Source organism: Stenella coeruleoalba, assembly GCF_951394435.1.
Source record: "Stenella coeruleoalba genome assembly, chromosome: 16".
NCBI lineage: Eukaryota > Metazoa > Chordata > Mammalia > Artiodactyla > Delphinidae > Stenella > Stenella coeruleoalba.
Genome location: NC_137162.1, coordinates 58843746 through 58861570, shown reverse-complemented (window position 1 = coordinate 58861570; position 17825 = coordinate 58843746). Strand labels below are relative to the sequence as shown.

Sequence of the window (17825 nt, the reverse complement as noted above, 5' to 3'; positions counted from 1 at the left end):
TGAGCATCAGCAGGAGATGTAAGGAAGCTCAGGTCCACCCCAGACCTACTGAATCAGAATCTGAATTTTAACACAATCCCTAAGTGATTCACGAGCACATGAAAGTTTGAGAAGTGCTGCTCTAAACCACAATGCTAGACTGTGATGAAACTGCTGGGGCAGCTCAGCACGAAGGAAGACAGAGTCTATTCATTAGAGGAATTTAGAGCAGAGAGCAAGCAGAGCACAGGTAGAAGACACTTCACTCAGACTTTAGATGATTAGCACTACTGCCGTTTCCTCCTCTCAACTCCATGCCTCCGGCCACTCTCCCAGGGCTGTTTCAGGTCCTGCAGGATGCCTCAGAACCAACAGGCTTCAAAAAAAAAAACAGACTTTACCTTTTAGAGCGATTTTGGGTTCATAGCAAAACTGAGAGTAAAGTACAGAGAGCTCCCACGTACCCCCTGTCCCCACACACGCACAGCGTCCCCCAACATCAACATCCCCACCGGAGCAGTGCATTTGCTACAGCTGATGAGCCTACACTGACATATCATTATCGCCCAGAGTCCATGGTTTACGTTAGGGTTCGCTCTTCCAACAGGCTTTCAACTCCTGGGGCAGAATACCTATCAGGGAAAAAAACTGGGGGTGCCTGGCTCCTTGTACCAAATACCCTTCTGAATTCAAGTGCCTAAGGGTCTGACAATAACCAGAGGTGGACCATATGCTCTCTGCTCTCAGCTTCCTCAGTTCTGCACCACTCTTGGGCTGGTCCACTTGTATCCCTGAGGGACGGAGTTAGAGGCTAGAGCCAAAAGGGCCAGAGCTCTGAAGGATGGAGCAGTGGAGAGAGGAGATGAATACTGAATTAAGGGGACCAAACTGCCTCCTCTTCTGCCACAAGCCAGGTCAGACTCCATGGCAACCCCGCCTCCTGGACCTGCAGCTCCCGCACATCTCCAGGAGTCCTGGTTCCCACTGGACGCCAGATAGCCTGGCTAGCCCGCTCTGCCAGGACACGGTCCTGACTCACCCTTCCCTCCCCCTGCTCTTGACCCCAAAATAGGGCCTCAGACCAACACGCCCAGGATCTGGGAGCAGTCGTGAAACGGAAGCACAGTTCTAGGAGATCAGACGCTGACAAAGGGAGTGTGCCTTGCCTGGCCTTCCCTGGGTCCTGCTCCCTCCCGAACAGAGCAGATGGCTGGGGTACATGGTCACTCCATCTGCCTTAATTCTGAGCTGGGGGCAGGTGGTTAAAAAGAAAAAACAGCAGGGGTGGGGGGCTACCAAACCAAGTAAAGTCTAAAAGGTCAAAAAGTATTTATCTAATTTAAAAGAAAACATAAAAAGAAGGCTCGGGCATTATTCAGCTAGAATCCCAGTTTTGTACTTGCCGGTTGATTCTCGACTGTCTTCATCCTACCCTAACCCTGCTGTGGTCAACCATGCCCGTGTCACAGGTAATGCAGACATGGTTCTGCCTCCTGCATCATCTACCCCACCCCTTGTTCTCCTCCCTCCAGGAGGACAATTCATCATTGCTCTACGAGTTGGTCACCTGGGACATAAGGAAAGGAAGTTGCCGTCCGCAGACCCTGAGACCCGGGACTGGAACACCAAAATGCTTCTGTGCTCATGGATGGCTTTAGTCACCCACGTTCTTTTTTCCTCCTGCTCTGCAACTGCTAGGTCAGAGGTCACAAGCTCACAAAGCCTAGAGGGACCAGGTAGGCAGTACAAATGTGAGATAACAGCAAAAACAGTGGCCAGCGGGCTGAAGGGGCAGCCACTGCCCAGCCCCAGCTGATTCCGGCCACATAATGGATGTGGGCTCAGCAGAGCCAAACCTTCTGATTTGAAAGATTGGGAAATAGAATTTTTTTCAAAGTGTGAAATCTCGTTTTAAAATACTGGCAAACAATAAAAATATTTTTAAACCACTGAGCCGGCCAAACAAAACACGCCTGAGTTTGTGCCTGCTGTTTTAGCTGCTCCTCTCATCATTTCTCTTCTACCTAAGGCAACACTTTGGTCCCCACCGTCCTGTTTGCAGGTGAGGGTCTAACTTCAGAGAGCTCCGGTAGTTCCAAACCCAGGACTTGTGGGCTGAGAAGTTCTGGCTCTGTGGAAGACTGCACCAGGCAGAGCTGAGCACCAGCTATGCCAATCTGCTTCGGGTGTAATCCAAGCTGCTGATTGCCATCTATAAAGCCCTGCATGGTTGCAGTTCTGGTTACCTCACAGCTCCTCTCCCCTTGGGCTGGAGTACGACCTCACTCTCCTACGTTAAGAGCTCCCGGTGAGCATTCCAGCCCGAGATCTGGGAAGCTGGAGGCTGAGTAGCTCTGGAGGAAGCATCGAGCTTCGGCAAGTCGCCTTACAGCCCCAGCTGCCAACCCAGCAGAGTGGGAGGCCTCCAGGGCACTGTGGGAGCCCCGATATTGAGGCCGTGCCTGAGGAGCGCGGAAAACGTGTTGTCCTTTGTGATGATCACAGCTTTCAGGGAAAACCTAGGAGATGCTCCCTGCTCTGCCTCAAGTCAAGCCCGGGGCTTCTGCTCAGACACTGCAGCCAGCCCAGTTTCTGTTCCCTCTGCAAGAAGCACCGAATTGGGGCCAGCGTTTTTGGCAAAGACTACTTCAGCTGAACAATGTAAAACGGAGCCGGAGTGGGTTGTGGCAGGCAAACCTCCTCGGCTTTACAACAACCAACAATGTGCTCCTGTCCCCCGTGTCAGGGTGGGAGCAGGGAGAAATCCTCTTATTTTTCTCCTTCACCATCCAAGTGGCTCCTGCCATCCCATCTCCAGAGAAGCCAGGCGGGTGGGCAGCTTGCTTTCCCGGCTCCGGGGAATACAAACGGGAGCACCATGGAAACCCCCAGAGTGTGCACGACACCGCAACAGGAACAAAACTTTTTCAAGTCCAGAAACAAAATCCGGACCCTTTTATGATGGCCATGGAAGGCCCCTGGTGAGGGATGCTGGCAGGCTACTAGCCCAGAGCCTCACACGCCGAGGACCTGGACCTCAGCCCAAAGACGGAAGGAGAGGGGAAGAAAGCGAGTCTGAAACATATTCTGATACCTCACTCCCAGCCCTGAGATGGCACCACAGGGATGGAGACACTCAGGTCTCTGAACTAGAACACCCCAGAATTCTGAGCAATACATGGCTGCTATCCTGCTTGGGCAAAAAAAGACACCAGGCAAAGGCCCAGGGACAGAAGTGGTTCCCTACACAAAAACAGTGGATTTCTGTTCTCTCCAACTTCCACAAAATGCCCAAGAAATACCCTATGTAAGGGCACTTACCAATGTTTGGATGCTTCAAAAGTCGGCATATCCGGGCCTCACGTTCTAGTTTCTGGTGATCTAAGAGCAGAAGAGAGAAAACAAAAGCCATCAAACACCCACTCTATTTGTGGCCGCCTGGCTATTCATATGCTTTCAATTCTTAGGCACCAACTATGCCCTTTTTACAATTTGCTGAATTAATACATCACGTCACGGCAATTCTGGAGACAGGTATTAATGACAACCTTTTCCTGATGAAGTGCCTTAGGAAAGCTTCCCAAGTTAGTGAGTGGCAGAGCCAGGATATGAAGCCAGGTCTTTAACTAAAACTGTAGTGCTCTTTCCACCACAGCAGGGATTTCACTGGGCCAGTGTGTCCAGAATCTCTTCCTTGTTGGAAATACTAATAATAATGGCTAAGTTTTATTGAACACCTACTACAAGACCAGATATTGTGCTAGGAGTGCTGCATATATTCTCTAATACAGTCTTCATGGCAACCCTGCAACATAATGATGCTGACAATGAAGATGGCGATGATTTGAAAATAATAATAATACTAGCTAACATTTATTGAGAGCTTACTTCTACACCAGGCAGATACATATTTTAATTTAGTCTCATAACAATGCTATGAGGTTGCTAGTATTATGATGCCTGTTTTGCAGAAATCCTGCTTCTCCCCAGGATCCTCTTGGCTGTCCACTGCTGGGAGCTCTGACCTCTTGGCACGCAGGCTCTGGGGTTACTCTGCTTTGGTGAAATGACCAGAATCCAAGAGCCCACAAATCTAAGCAAGCTGTGTTTGGTCAGTTCCTTCCCCGGGAAGGCAGAGCTCCAGGAAGTAGAAAGAGAGGCTGCTACTACTCAAAGCAAGGTGGCCTAGAAGCCCTGCCCACCCTACCCCCCAGCTCTACTTGCTGGAATCCTGCCAAAGTCACCTGCTTCACAGAGTCTTCCCTGTTCCTCATGGTAGTCTGTGACTTCTCTCCCCATGACCCACCCCCATCTCCCACAGCACCTCTTATAATTCTCACATCACACATTAAATCACACATTAAATCTTTCGGTCACAAGCTTTTCAAAGGGTGGGTCCTCTCTGCGTGATGCTTCCTAGAGTTCCTTCCATATCAGAGGCTTAATAACGGTTTGTCAATAACATTGACAGTAGTAGTAAAAACTATTATTTATGAAGCATTTACTATATGCCACGCAGAGGCACGGAGTATCTTATTTCATCCTCACAGAAACCCCGTGAAGTGGAGGATCTGATTACTTCCACTACACTGTAAAGGAGGAAACTGAGGCTTAAAAGGTTCAAGTAACCTGGCCAAGGTCCCACAGACGGGCAGTGGATACAGGTGGTCTGAGCCTAGAGCCCTCTTTCTCATTGCTATGATGTGATGACAAGATAAAGAAAAGTGAGAGTATTAAGTAAAGACTCCAGGCTTTGGGGGGCATAGTCCGGTTCACCTCAACTTCCCCAGGTCCAGGCAGGTACCTTCCCATCCATTGCTGCCAACAATTCCCACCTCCCTTGGTAGGGGCTTCTGCCCATCCACCTCTACCTAAATAGCAAAGAGCCTCTGTAAAGCCTCCCATGACCCTCACAACCATCTTACCAGGCAGGTGCATTGATTATCCCATTCCACAGATGATAAAACAGGCCCAGAGAAGTTAAATAACTTGCCTGAGATCCTACAGCAGGAAAGGGATAGAACTGTGATTTCAAGCCCAGGCCTGCCTGAGATAATGTACGGATTATAGATGAGAAGGAATTCACATTTACTGTTTCACCAACCACCCTCAGCTTTGTCCTAAACTTTCCCTCTAGGGACAGCTCTGCTTTGTGGAAGAAGGACGTGGGGACAGGCAGAGATTAGTTCCTGCTGCCCAGCTAATCCATCCCAGCTGTCCAAAGATCTGGGTCAGGCCTTCCTTCCCATCCTCGAGTTCAGTATGACCACTGACCAGGATGCAGCCAGGAGAACTCCAGGTAACCCCACATTGCCTGGGATCCCTCAGGGCCAGGGACCTTCAGAAGGTAGGCAGTTGAGGAAGCAACACTAGCCCTGCCTAGTCCCCCTTCCCCCCCTGCAGGGGGCCTTGCTTCTTCCAGATCTTCCAGATCTGGCCAGAGGATGTCAGGGCAACCCCACCTTCCTTCCATCCCTGGACGTGGGATGGCAGTACCAAGCTAGTCACCCTAAAGCTGAAGACCTACCAGCCCTCTCTCTGACCACTCACCTCACACCCTCCAACCCACAACTCTCGGGCTTGGCTGCCCGGGCAAGTGCGGGAGAACAGTATCTTGCGATGCGGAGGTGGCAGCTGAGGAGAAGGCCCAGAAGATTAATGTTCATCTCCTCCCTTAAGACTCTTACTGGCTAATAGTTACAGTTCCACAACAGCAACAGCACTAAAAATACGGGTGCTCTGGCACCCGTATTATCAGTGACTCAGAGTAAGAAGGGAAGAGACACAGAGTCACACTTCCAGCTCCTTGAAGGAGCTGCCCAGGGTCCAGAGGGTCCTAGATAGTCACCTAGTTCGACCCTAACTCCAAGGAGCTGAGCCCCATGTTCTGCCCAAGGCCTGTGTCTCCTCTGAACCTCGGGTCCTTAGTCATGGAGTCTGGCCATTAACACATCAGCTTTGGAGTCAGAGAGCCCCAGACTGAGTCTCAGGGCCGCCATGTTGGGTGAGTTATTAAACCCATCTGAGCCTCATTCATTCACTCAGAAAATATTTACTGAGGCCTACTATGTGACAGGCACTGCTCCAGAGGCTGGGGATATGGCAGTGAACAAAAGAGATAACAATCCCCACCCTCATCAAGCTGATATCCTGGAGGAGCTGAGGGGAAGGGACAGACAGGAACAACTGGATGGTATGTTAGATGTCGTGGTAAGTGCGATGGAGAAAAATAAAGCAGGGAAGTGGGAGAGTGGACACTTAAAATAGGTGGTCAGGGAACACCTCAGCAAGGAGGTGACGTTTGATTAGAACCCGAAGGAGGTGAGGTGAGAGAGTGAGCCAGGCACACAGCTTGGGAAAAAGTTTCCTCACTTCTAAAATGGAGGCAGCGATATTCATGGATTAAATGATGTATTTGGGTAAACACTGAGCACAGTGCCTGGCACACAGGGAGAGCCTCCTTTCCAAAGGCCCAGTGATAAGACAGACGAGACCTCCCAGGCTGGGCTTGTGCCCATGGCCATCACCAGAGACACGAGAGTCAGGCCCACTCTCCCTCAGCCTGGGCAGTCATGGGGTCCACAGCACAGCAACTGAGCCCTCCGACCTGGCTCCATCACAGCCTCCTGTTTGGGGGTGGCCCACCTGTGTCTAGAGCCGACAGGGGAAGGTTAACAACAGGGGCTCATCAGACAGAGGACAGCCCAGGAAACGCTGCTGCCCGTGGGATCCCTGGTCTTCCTCGGCCTCAGCCTTGCTGGCTGTGGCGCCCTGCCATCCCGAAGCTCTGCTCAATGAGCCGTATGGTTTCTGCTTACCACGCTCTCCCTGACTCCTTACTCCTCGCACAGCCAGCCAGCACCCCACCTCTCCAGCTGTCGTCTCTTGTCCCTTTCCCCCCTCACTTCCGGTCCTGTTGTCCCCTCCAGGGCTGCTCCATGTCTGGGAAAAAGCAAAGGGCTCCACCCCAGCAGCAGTGGTGTTTGAGGAACAAGTAAGGTTTGCAGAGCATCTTTTCCAGATGCAAGGTCTGTCCTGTAAACTCGCATCCCCAGCCCCAAAAGGGGTAAGGCCACTGAACTGGCCTGGTCCACAGTGGTAGGTCCAGTCCTGGCTTGGCATCCCAAGGTGATTAAACATCAGCCAGTGCTCTTGTCACAAAGGCAGCCTTCTCCCTTGAGACGCCCCCTCCTTCCAGTGACCACTGAGTTTGCCCTTCCTAGGGAACAGCCCAGACCTTCCAAGGCTGACCCTCTTCCCACCCACCTTTCAACTGGGCTCATCCCCACCCCCTCACACAGCCCAGCCCCCCCTTCCTGTTTGACAACGGCCACTTCCCGCTTTTGCACAGGGCCACTTCCTGCCTGCCTGTGAGCTACTGCCATGGAGAGACCCACCCCTGCCGGCCTTCAGCCCAGCTCCAACCATAGCCCTCTGCAAGGATTTCCCCTCAAGAGCAGAGGTGGCAACAGGCGCAGAAAGCAGAAGCGGCCGTTATCAAGATCCCGCTTCAGGCTTTCCTAATAGCCCACCCAGGGCAGAGCCAGGCCCTGGGACACAAGGATCCCTGGAGGCCTCACGTCTCCCGCTTTCTGCCCAAGCGCTTCAAGACTTGGTTCAGGGCACCACAAAGGCCGAATACCCTTGACAAGAAGGGCAGCAAGGAGTGACCAGATGCAGAAAAGAGGAAGCAGACAGTGAGGAGATGGTGCGTGGCAAAGGTGGGGCAGAGCCCTAGAAACACCTCTCCCTTAGGACCCCAGGGGAGATGCCCACTCCAAATTCACTTTCCTTCCCCAACAGGATCGGGGCCCAGGGAGGGTCGTCCAGATTCTCCACAGCCCTGCAGAGACACGCTGGCTGATTTAGTGACATTTCTCTAAAACCATGAATGCCAGCACCAGCTTCAACTAAGATCCTACTGCCACCTAAACATACAACCCACTGTAAGTGGGAAAGGACACAGAGCCCTGCTCTGGCTATGGGGACTCTCCCCAGGTTCCAACCTCAATGACACCCTTGACTTTTCAAAGGGTATTTCAAAGTTCTGTGCCTGTGGCCCCAACATGGGTTAGGAAAAGCTTCCCAGAGCCTATCGAGTTCAGATGCTCAATGTGGGTCTCTCCTCTTGTTGCTCTTCCAAGTGCCCCCCTCCAGGCCCCCCGTAGATATCGCTCCGAGGAGTATAAACAAGGGCAGCATAGGGATTTGGTGTCATAATCCACATTCCGCAGCTGCTTATAAACAGTCCCTGGCCTTGGGCACTGACTAGTGGGCATCCCAAGCCACAGTCTCACTGACCTTACCCTGACATTGTGATGCCACATCCATTCCTCTGTGAATCTCACTCTAAAGGTGCAAAGTCCCCAGTTAACAGCAAAGTCTGTGTATCATGTAAGAGCAGGGGCCACAGCTTCTAATTCCTTCACACCCATACACCCGGGAACTAGCTGAGGGCTGTGAATACAGTGAGACGGAGCCTGAAATGTGCCCACGTGAACCCCCGGGGCTCTGTCCTTTAACCTGGTGTCCCCCCCTTCTCTTCAGTCCTAACTTGAGCAGTTTTAACTGGGTGACACAAAGACCTGAGCCCTACTTTGGTCTCTGAATCTTAAGACAAGAGAAGCTTTAACTGAGGAGGAAAAGGAGGGAGGCACCGAGAAGTGCCCCATAGTGAAAGTCTCCCAAGCCAGCTTGGACAGGGAAAATCCCCATGGGGTCACTAGCAAGCCCCAAGAAGGCAAAGCTCTGCCTCTGGACACTCTCAAGGGCCAGAACAGGGTCAGCTGCCGAGTTCTCCATGCCCCTGGCAGGGCTCTGGGTGCCTGCAGCCTTTGCCCACTGTTTTGGTGACATTTCCTTCATGGTAACCAGCCCCAAGTAAAACATCCCAGGAAGCAGCCCCTAAAAATAGCTCCTCCCAGGGCAGCAGCAAGCAGGGGGAGGGGAAAGAGAGGGAGGAGAAAAGAGGGGAGCAGATGGGAAGCTGCTGCTGCTGATAGAGCCCAGGAAGTATAGGTGGTGTTGGGGGGAAGTGGCTGGAAATATCCCCATCATAAAGCGGTCTCTACCCACAGAGGTGGTTACAGATGACAGCAAGACCTAGCCAGCCGAAAGGAGGGATTTGCTCCACTGGGCTTAGAGCTCTGGGCCTAGATGGAGAGGTACGGGGGTGATATATCAGGATTTATCACAGGAACTAAATACCCAGAATATGTGTTTTAAAGGGAAGAGTCAAAGGGTAAGTGAAGTCCATACTGCTTAAGGATGCTGGGATCTGAGCACTGGCAAAATCACTGGCATGCCTACATCTCAAAACAAACCAATCTTTTGTGTCTTGGTTTCCCCACTGGCTGTGGGACAGATCTGGCTGGCCAGGGGCAGAAGACAAAGGGCCTCTGCCGAGAGGCACTCAGAAGGTGCAAAGTGCCCATTTCTTCCTGTCACCACCCTTTTGGCACCCATGGGATCAGGCCCATGTCAGCCCGCCAAGGCTGTCCAGAGAGCAGCGAGCACAGAGATGGGGCAGAAGCCTGTCACACCCACTCCTCCCCTTCCCTGTCTCCAGACTCAGCAGAGAATGGGGTCAGCCACTCACCTCTAGGGTTTCAGCACAGCCTCAAAGCTTGGAGCACAGCTCCTAACAAGGGACCAGAGCAAGCAGCAGGAAGAAGCAAGCAGCAGGGCTTCCCCTACTGCCACCTTGGATGGGGCCACCTTCCAACCTCCATCTCCACCCTATGATGCCAGCACCCCAAGTCACTCTGGGAAGGGGTGGGAGGGCAGGGAGGCAGGCCAGTGTTGTGCGAGCTAAGTCACACAGCTCAAAGCATGACTGTGTGATGAAACTGGCCCTTAGCACAAAGAAGGGGCCTCCAGGCTGCTTCCTCATCTACCCAGGGAGAAGGGTCAGAGGAGCTCCTTCACTTATATACAAGTTGCCCATTTCTCTGTCAACAGAAATTGGTCTGTTTTATCCTCAGGAGGAAAGCACGGTTTTGGATCTAATATCTAATCTTCTTAAATGCTTCCTAAAGTCCCAGAGTCCCAGCGTTCCCGTGCTGCATAGATTTCTCTTTCTTCTGCCCCTCCCTCATTGCTGTATCACCCTCCTCTCTCTTCATCCTTAACAGGAAAGTCTCACTTGGAGATACCACAGGGGACACAAATGTCATGGAGGCTCCTCAGGCCAACCACTAAGGGGGTGGAGACTTTTAGCTGGCACCACCCAGGGGGATCCTATTTCACTCCTCAGGGCCAGCTGGACCCAGAAAGGGACAGTCTTTGCCCTTCTGGTGGCCAACATGCGACAACTCCAGCCACTCAGCTTGCCACAGCCTTGGACATGAACTGACACCCCAATCTGGGGGCTCAGAAGCAGGCCTCTAATCACAGAACAGCCCATGTACACAGATGGCCACATACCGGCCAAGACACCACCTGGAGAAGGCTGGGCTAAGGTGTGTCTGGGAAATCTCAGAGATCATGGCAACAGCAACTGTCACAGCTGTCGCTGATTTTAGACAGCATTTCTTAAAAGTGTGGCTCAGGGTCTACCTGCGTGAAATTCACTAAGGCACTTGTTAAAAATGTAGATTCTGAGGCTACACCCTAGACCTCCTGAAGCAGAATCTCTGTGGATAGAGCCCAGGAATGTGCATTTTTAGCCAGTCTTCAAGGTGATCCTCTTGAACACTAAAATTGAAAATTGCTGCTTAGAGGAAGTCCCAACATTGCCCTATAAGGCTGTTTATGACACGGAAGGAAGATGATAAGCTGCACTGTCTTCCTATATCTCCCACCTGCTTTATTCTCCAAGTACAGGTCTTTAACCTCATCTGTCCTCCCCTACAGCTGTGTCAGGCCTACAGCCTGGCTCCATGGATGAGAAAGGGGGAACCCAAGCCAGCACCAGGGTACAAGGGATCCAGCAACTTGGCTATGAGTTTCCTGAGCGCCAAAGCCAAAAGGCAACCAGGCTGGTTACACAGTCCATTCACTCAACAAGTATAGGAGGCTCAATATGTATCAGGCACTTTGCTGTATCAATATGTATCCGGCCCCGCCCACACCAAAGTGAAAGAAACAGATATGGTTCCTTACCGTTACCCTCCCAGGTCCTGGGGAAGGGGAAAGCTTTTGCTTGCATTTAGCTTCAACAGAAATTTCTTCACATGGGGTATACAGATTAAATAAATAAATAAGCAAAGCAAGTGCTGTAACAGATTTCATAATATTGTTACCAACAGCACCTCTTAGTAAGGCTAAGTATCCCATCATAGTGAAAGCAATTGGAATTCAGATAAATGGTCCAAATAGAGAAGTTTCTTATGACGTGAACTGCTCCAAAGATAAATCCTGAACTATGTAGAGAAAAGAAAGGACCATTTGCCCTTCAACTGTAGCAATATGGGAAATGCTTTGGATATAAGCAAGAGAGTGGGATATAAAATGTTATGCTCCATGAGGTGAAAATCTATATGCATATGAATAAAGATAAGAAGAGAATATGAAGATTTAAAAATAAAAAAAGACATAAGGGCTCAGGCTTCTGGGGGAGGGGGTGCTCTTAAATCTTAAAATAACGACTTATCATTGCCATCACCTGGCCCACTAGCTCTGCATCCAAGCCTATTTTAAATGCCTCCTGCAGCCTAGCTGAGAGCTAAGCTTGGAACCACCGGCTCCCTTAAGAGCCCCAACTCTACACCTACTGCTGTTCCAAAGCAAATGGAGTGACGTTATGTGACTTCAAGTGACTCTACGTAGACAGGCCCGCAGACAACAACAGCGCTCAAGGCTCAGCCACGTGAACTCATGCCCAAGGGATCCCTGGTCTTGTCGCACAGCCACCACCGTGGGCCCCCGAGGCCACCATGACAAGAAACAACAAAGCAAAAGAAGGATTCCCATCCAGAGCTGACCCCCCAGAAGACCAGGTGATCTCTCCCCATGCCTCCTGGGCCACCTTACCATGGATGCCAAGGAGAACCAGCCCGATACGCTCTTTTTCACTCGGCAGCACAGAGGATCACAAACAAGAAAGATAACAGGCAGAGAGACTCAGCAAACACAGCAAGCTCCTTCAGACCCTCGTGGATGACCCTGGTGGGCCCACCACATTCCCAGACACAGAAATCCAACACCTGTGGAGCCCCAGACAGACAGACAGCGACGAGTGAAACCCAGCCCCAGCCGCTGCACCTTTATAAAATATACAGCGTAAACTGAGAGGCTTCAGGGAAGCCACGGCCTTCACTCCCTAACCCCATGGGCACCAGCCTAGTGGGCACTGGCCCAACCCTCCCCAGGAGCTCACACCCCCCACGTCCACACCTACAGCACAGCCCCTGGATGGCTCCCTCCATCTCCAAGACAACACCCTCCCACTCTCAACCTCCAAACAGTACGGGCACTTACATATTCCTGAACTCTCTTGTTGGCATCTGTGCCTATCAACCAGGACCAGACCTCTGTCCCAGAGTTAACCTGGCACACAGGCCACGCAGCAGAGCCCCAGTTTTGGCATAACCATCTCGAGAGAGGGGGAGTTGCTGCCTAAAGCATATGATCTTACACAAGAATCTTCTTGGGGAGAAAAAAAATCAAAGAGAAATGAAACCTCATCCCACTTGGGCAGGGAGAGAAAGATATCAGCTGGGAAAGACGGGACACAGTTGAAAAAAGGTGAGGACTGGAAAGGGACATGATCACATCGGTTAGGGAAGTTCAGATGGGTAGGGAAGGAGTAGAAAATGATGGCCCAAGGCAGGCAGCTCCACAAAGTCACCACAACAGCTATCCTCATCCCAGAGTTCAGCTCCCAGCTGTCTCTCTCTCTCCCTCCCTCCCTCATCCCTGGGTCAGAGGACAGTGGTGCGATGAGGAAAGCAAAGCACTGCATCATTAACTGGAGACACCAGACACCAGCCCCATTTCTGATGCACCAGGGCTATGCTGTGTGGGCACGGGGAGGTATCCATTCTCAAACCGTCATCCCTGCCTGCGCCCTGCATCCTTGGCCAGAGGATGTCTGCCAAAGAGTCCAGCCCACCACACTGTCCCGCCTCCCCATGGAAGGAGGGCATCTGACTGCCCACATATCTCTATGGCAACCATCGCCTCCAACTCAAGGTACCCAGAGAGAAAGAAAACAAACAAATAAGTCAACTTAATAGCCAATGTAGAGGAACAGCAAGAGACAGGGGCTGGGAGGGAGACAGCAAGACAATCCCTGCTTGTGAGGATGGAGAGAGGCCCTTCCAGCCAGGAGGCAGACACAGCCCTGCTAAACAGGTCCCAGAATAACTGACATGATAGAAGCCCAATGTCATTTTATAGCTTCTCCAATGCTTAGGGACATCTATTACATCTCTTACCCCAGAGACGCCCAGGTCATTACTGGCCATGGCCCACATCTTCTCCAGGGCATCTGTCCTGGCTCCTAATATATTTATCGCATCCTATTGACTAGTCTTAATTCCTTTCTATAAGTCTCATAACCTTTGTCTTGGTGCTACACCCTGCAGCTCTCGATGACCTGACCCATCTACATACCTCCATAGTCACCACACCTGTTCACAGAGCACTTCACACATTGTTGGGTCTATACCTATCAGATGAGGTGAGTTTGGCAAGCACCCAATACAAGGTGCAGGGAGTGTAGGTTCAAGGTGTGAGAGACAGGGCCTGACCCTCCTGGCCTCAGGTACTTGGAAGGATCTCACAAGTTAGGCCCTCAGGCCTGGGCCTTCACAATTCTCAGATCCCGAGGCCAAGCTGCTTCCACTCCAACCAGGCCATTGAGATTTCCAGACCATGAGGCATCACCCTCCACCCAGGACAGACTGCATCTGCTGTTGCTGCACCACCAACTTTGTAATTTGATCAAAAAAGCAATCAAGTTCATCTGGCAGGATTTGTTCCTGAGAAGCCCTCGACAGTAGCAGCCTCCCCTGATGTTTACAGATTCCCTTCCCTTGGGAGTCTGTTCTGCCGCCTGCTGGGCAGGGGGAGGCTGGATTTGTCAGAGCTGTTCACTTACTGCATTTTCATCTTAAGTCCCCACTGGGGCACAGGGATTCGGACAGCCCTGGAGTGGTTACCACTGCCCCAAACACAGACTCCAAATGACCCAAATGAAGAGCTAGCCACCCACCACTCCCCATATCCTCCACCTCCATAAAAACCAAACTCCTTTGAGCCTTCACAGACTACTCCTCCCAGCAGCAACCTACAACGCTTACATCTTCATTCTTTTCTACCTGTTCCCCATACAATTCCTTGCCTGGTTTCAAAGTCCACCCACCCTGAAATTCCAACGCTTCTCCAAGTGCTAAAACGCACAATCCCCAACTCCTGGAGCATCTTCAGAAGAATCCATAGCCCTTGGAGGCACCCTTGGGAGAGACCAAGATGGGGAATACTCACCCCGGGCAGATAATTTCTTGGTATTGATGATTTTTGCTGCATACTCCTGCGTGGAGGTTTTCTTCACACACCTGCGGACCACAGAGAAAGCACCCCTGGAGGGAGAAGGGGGAAAGAACTGGGAAACGGAGCAAACACACTTCAGGTCTGAGGACAGTGATGCTCCCAGCACTAGATCTTTAGTCAAAATCACACACACACACCAGCGTAGCACCCATCACCATCCAACATGGGGCAGAAGGATGTGGCCTCTGCAGGACACTCAACAGATGTGGGTGGAGGACCACCCTACTCCCACACCCACATCTAGTTCTGGGCGAAGCAACAGCCCTAACCTCAGGCTGTGCATCAAGCTGGTGGCAGATGCTTAAAACACACACCTGCTGCATCTCACAGACAGCCCTGCAGTCCCGGCCTAGAGGACCCGGAGAAGGCAAGAGACCCTGCCCTCTTCTCAGCAGGAATAGTTGTGGGTAGGAGGAGAGATTAGAAAGAGGGTATAATCCTCTGAGAGAGAAATCTCCCTCAACCATGGGGGAAGGTGGGGAAAGTGAGGCTCAAATCCCCCTCACCCGGCTTCATCCCACTGCATCCTGGCTCAACTGACAGCAGGGAAAGAGAGGATCCAGTTGTGGGTCTCAGACATCAACAGCTCCCCTTCCCCATGATATTTCCCTCTACGTCTGCGCCCCCCCCCCCGCCCAGTCCCCCACGGGAGCTTCTACACTCCAGCTCTGGAAACATCTAGGGGGGCGGGCAGGGCGGGGGCTGCAGTGGCCGGGCTCGCCGCCGCGGGTGGGGGTGGGGGGGCTGGGGCTGCTGCAGCGGCCTGCTCAGTGCGGAGGGGAGGGGGATGCTGCGGCTGCGGCGCGCGACTCTCGGGACCGCTGCAGGGATGGGGGGAGGGGACGGGGGTGCTGCAGCACTGCCCAGCAGTGGGGCTGGGTTCCTGGAAGCTGCACTAGCCGGGGGCGGGGCCGGGTACCAAACATCCCCCCACACCCGGGCACCGCAGCGGGGTTGGAGCTGCAGGGCCGGGGAGGGTCCTGAGTGCCAGGCGCGTGGGACATAGGACGGGATGCTGAATGAGCTCCTGAACTGAGTGGGAAGGGGGCAGCGAGCAGGTGGGGTCGGGATGGGGGCGCCTGAAGGCTGCAGGAGGGGCGGGGCTGGGGGCGCCCAGGAGCGCTCCAGGGGCTGCAGTCCCGGCGGCAGCGCGGGGTCCAGCAGCCCGGGCAGCTGCTGCAGGGCTCGGAGGGCGCTGCGGGGCAGGGAGCTGGGGGCGACGGGGCCCCCGGAGGCGGCTGGCGGGAAAGGCTGGGGGTGGGGCGGGCCGAGGGGGCGCTGCAGCGGCTGGTGCAGGGCCGGGGGGCGGGGCGAGGAGCCGCATAGCGCCCGGGCGGCTGGGGCAGGGTGGGGGGGCCCCGGCGGGCGGCAGGCGAGCCGTACTTGCCGAGCTCCTCGAAGAGCTGGTAGTCGTCGGTGAAGCGGGTGCAGGTGGCGGTGGTGGCCATGCTGGCGGGCGGGCGGACGCGGCGGTGCAGCCCGCGCCGACGTCGGTGCACAGTCACCGCCGACCGGCCGAGGGAGCAAGAGGAGGAGACGGGGCTGAGCCCGGCAGCACCGCGAGACTTTACCGGGGAGAGCGAGGGAGGGAGGGACACCCCCGCGCCGCCCGCCCGCCCCGCCCCCAGCCCCGCCAGCACCACCCCCCCCGCCCGGCCCCCGGCCCGCCCCCGGGGAGGGGCCTCCCGCCGCCGGCCCCGCCCCGCCCAAGGGAGCCGCCTGGGCTGGGTCCAGCGCGCGGGAGAGCGAAGGGGAGGTGGGGGGTGGTCTCAGCCCTGGGCCGCCCGGAGGGAGCTGAAAGGTTCGCGACCTGTGGGCTTGTCTCAGGGCGGACCCTACAAGTGCTCAGAACGTGCGTGCGAGTGTGTGTGTGTGTGTGTGTGTGTTGGGAGTGTGTAGGGGTCTGGACCACCGAGTTTTCTGGTGAAGCTCCACACTCGAGTCCGGCGCACACGATGTGGAGAGAGGGCCAAGGTCAAAAAGCCCGTGTCACACTGCACACTCGGGAGACGCCCCCAGTCTTCAGAGCCAGCTCTCAGCAGCCTTCCCTCGGGAAGCTGACAGTCTAGACTGTGTAAGCATCAGGGCCATTATTAGATAAAACCCTTCAGGCACGGTTTGTTCAGGGAGACCAGGCCAGGGCGAAGGGTGCAGGTGGAACTCTGCCTTCCTGTACTCCAACCTTAGAGATGAGAGAATGTTCTCTCTCCGGCCAGCTAAGAAAGGGATGAAATGGGAACCATTTAGAAAAGGCTTTGTGCGGTGTGGGCTAGAAGAGCAAGTGGAAGGAAGAAAAAAATAGCCCCATTTTCTTGCAGGCAGCCTTTATTTTATTTTATGGCACTCATCACATTGTGTAATGATATGTTTACTGGTATGAGAGGAAGTAGAGCAAGAGCATGGCTGTCTTAAGAGTGAGTTCGGGGTCAGACTGCCTGACTTGGATTTCTGGGCAACTCACTGACCAGCTGTGTGGCATCTGGCAAGTCACTTAGTTTGTGCTTCAGTTACCTTATCTGAAAACTGGGAAGAGTAATAGTAACTAACTACCTCACAGAGTTTTGAGTATTAAATGGACTAAATCACGTAAAGTACTTAGAACAGTACCTGGTACCTAAGTAGAAGAGTGTTAGCTATCTGTTTAATATTTGCCTTCCCACTAAATTGTAACAGGGCAGGGCTTCTGCCTGTTTTGTTCACCACTCTTTACTCAGCCCCAGACACTTAGTAAATATTTGTGGAATGAAGGGACTCCTTGGGGCCCTGGCTCCTGTCGCCAATGTCAGAGGATGGTAGGACGGAGGCTCACAACTGTCTTGGCAGAGGAGAAACAGGCCGGGCAGGTTCCTGACCTGCCCGGGCAGCTGTACCCCAAGTCAGAGGCCAGCCCCTACTGGGCAGGGCGGAGCTCAGCCAACTGCTGCAGCTCAGTCTTGATTACAGCAGGACGCCCACTGGGAGTTGGGCCTCCATTGTCAGCAGGCTGGCTCGCCCAGAGAAGGCAGCTGAGAGGCTGAGAGGCGTCCCAGCCTCCCAGACCACCTCCCTGAGGGGGTGGGTGGAGCAAAGCTCCCAGGGAGGGCTCCTCTCCTTTCCTTAACCAACAGCCCTTGGAGCTGGTTTGAGAACCAGACTGCCCAGTGGGGGTGATTAAGGGAATAGGAGAGGAAAAGCATTAATAGATTGCCTGGAAGGAGGGCAGAGGGCAGAAGGGAAGGGTTGAGGTGACAGAATATCATGCCCCACCCCTCCTCAGGGCAACAGGAAGTAAGGCGCTGGGGAGTAAGGCCACTTCCTATCTCGAAGCACCGGGGTAAGAGCCTGGTTCCAAGTCCCAGGGTGGGGCAGGG

General features: G+C 53.5%; 1 protein-coding gene across 25 annotated transcripts in view; it reads right to left on the bottom strand.

Moving 5' to 3' along the window:
* CAMK2G (calcium/calmodulin dependent protein kinase II gamma) overlaps positions 1-16009 on the bottom strand; it is a 54243-nt gene extending 38234 nt beyond the window's left edge. For 24 of the 25 annotated variants that reach the window (XM_079900709.1, XM_079900691.1, XM_079900696.1 and 21 more), the window contains exons 1-3: positions 15859-16009; positions 14410-14504; positions 3301-3360 (exon numbers count right to left, since the gene is read on the bottom strand). In XM_079900709.1, coding sequence (XP_079756835.1) covers positions 3301-3360; positions 14410-14504; positions 15859-15923 — 220 coding nt within the window. In that variant the 5' untranslated portion in view covers positions 15924-16009. Of the gene's footprint in view, positions 1-3300; positions 3361-14409; positions 14505-15858 lie in introns of those variants that run through there. The other variant, XM_079900705.1, reaches the window with a different exon arrangement.
* Between the last annotated feature and the right edge of the window lie 1816 nt (positions 16010-17825).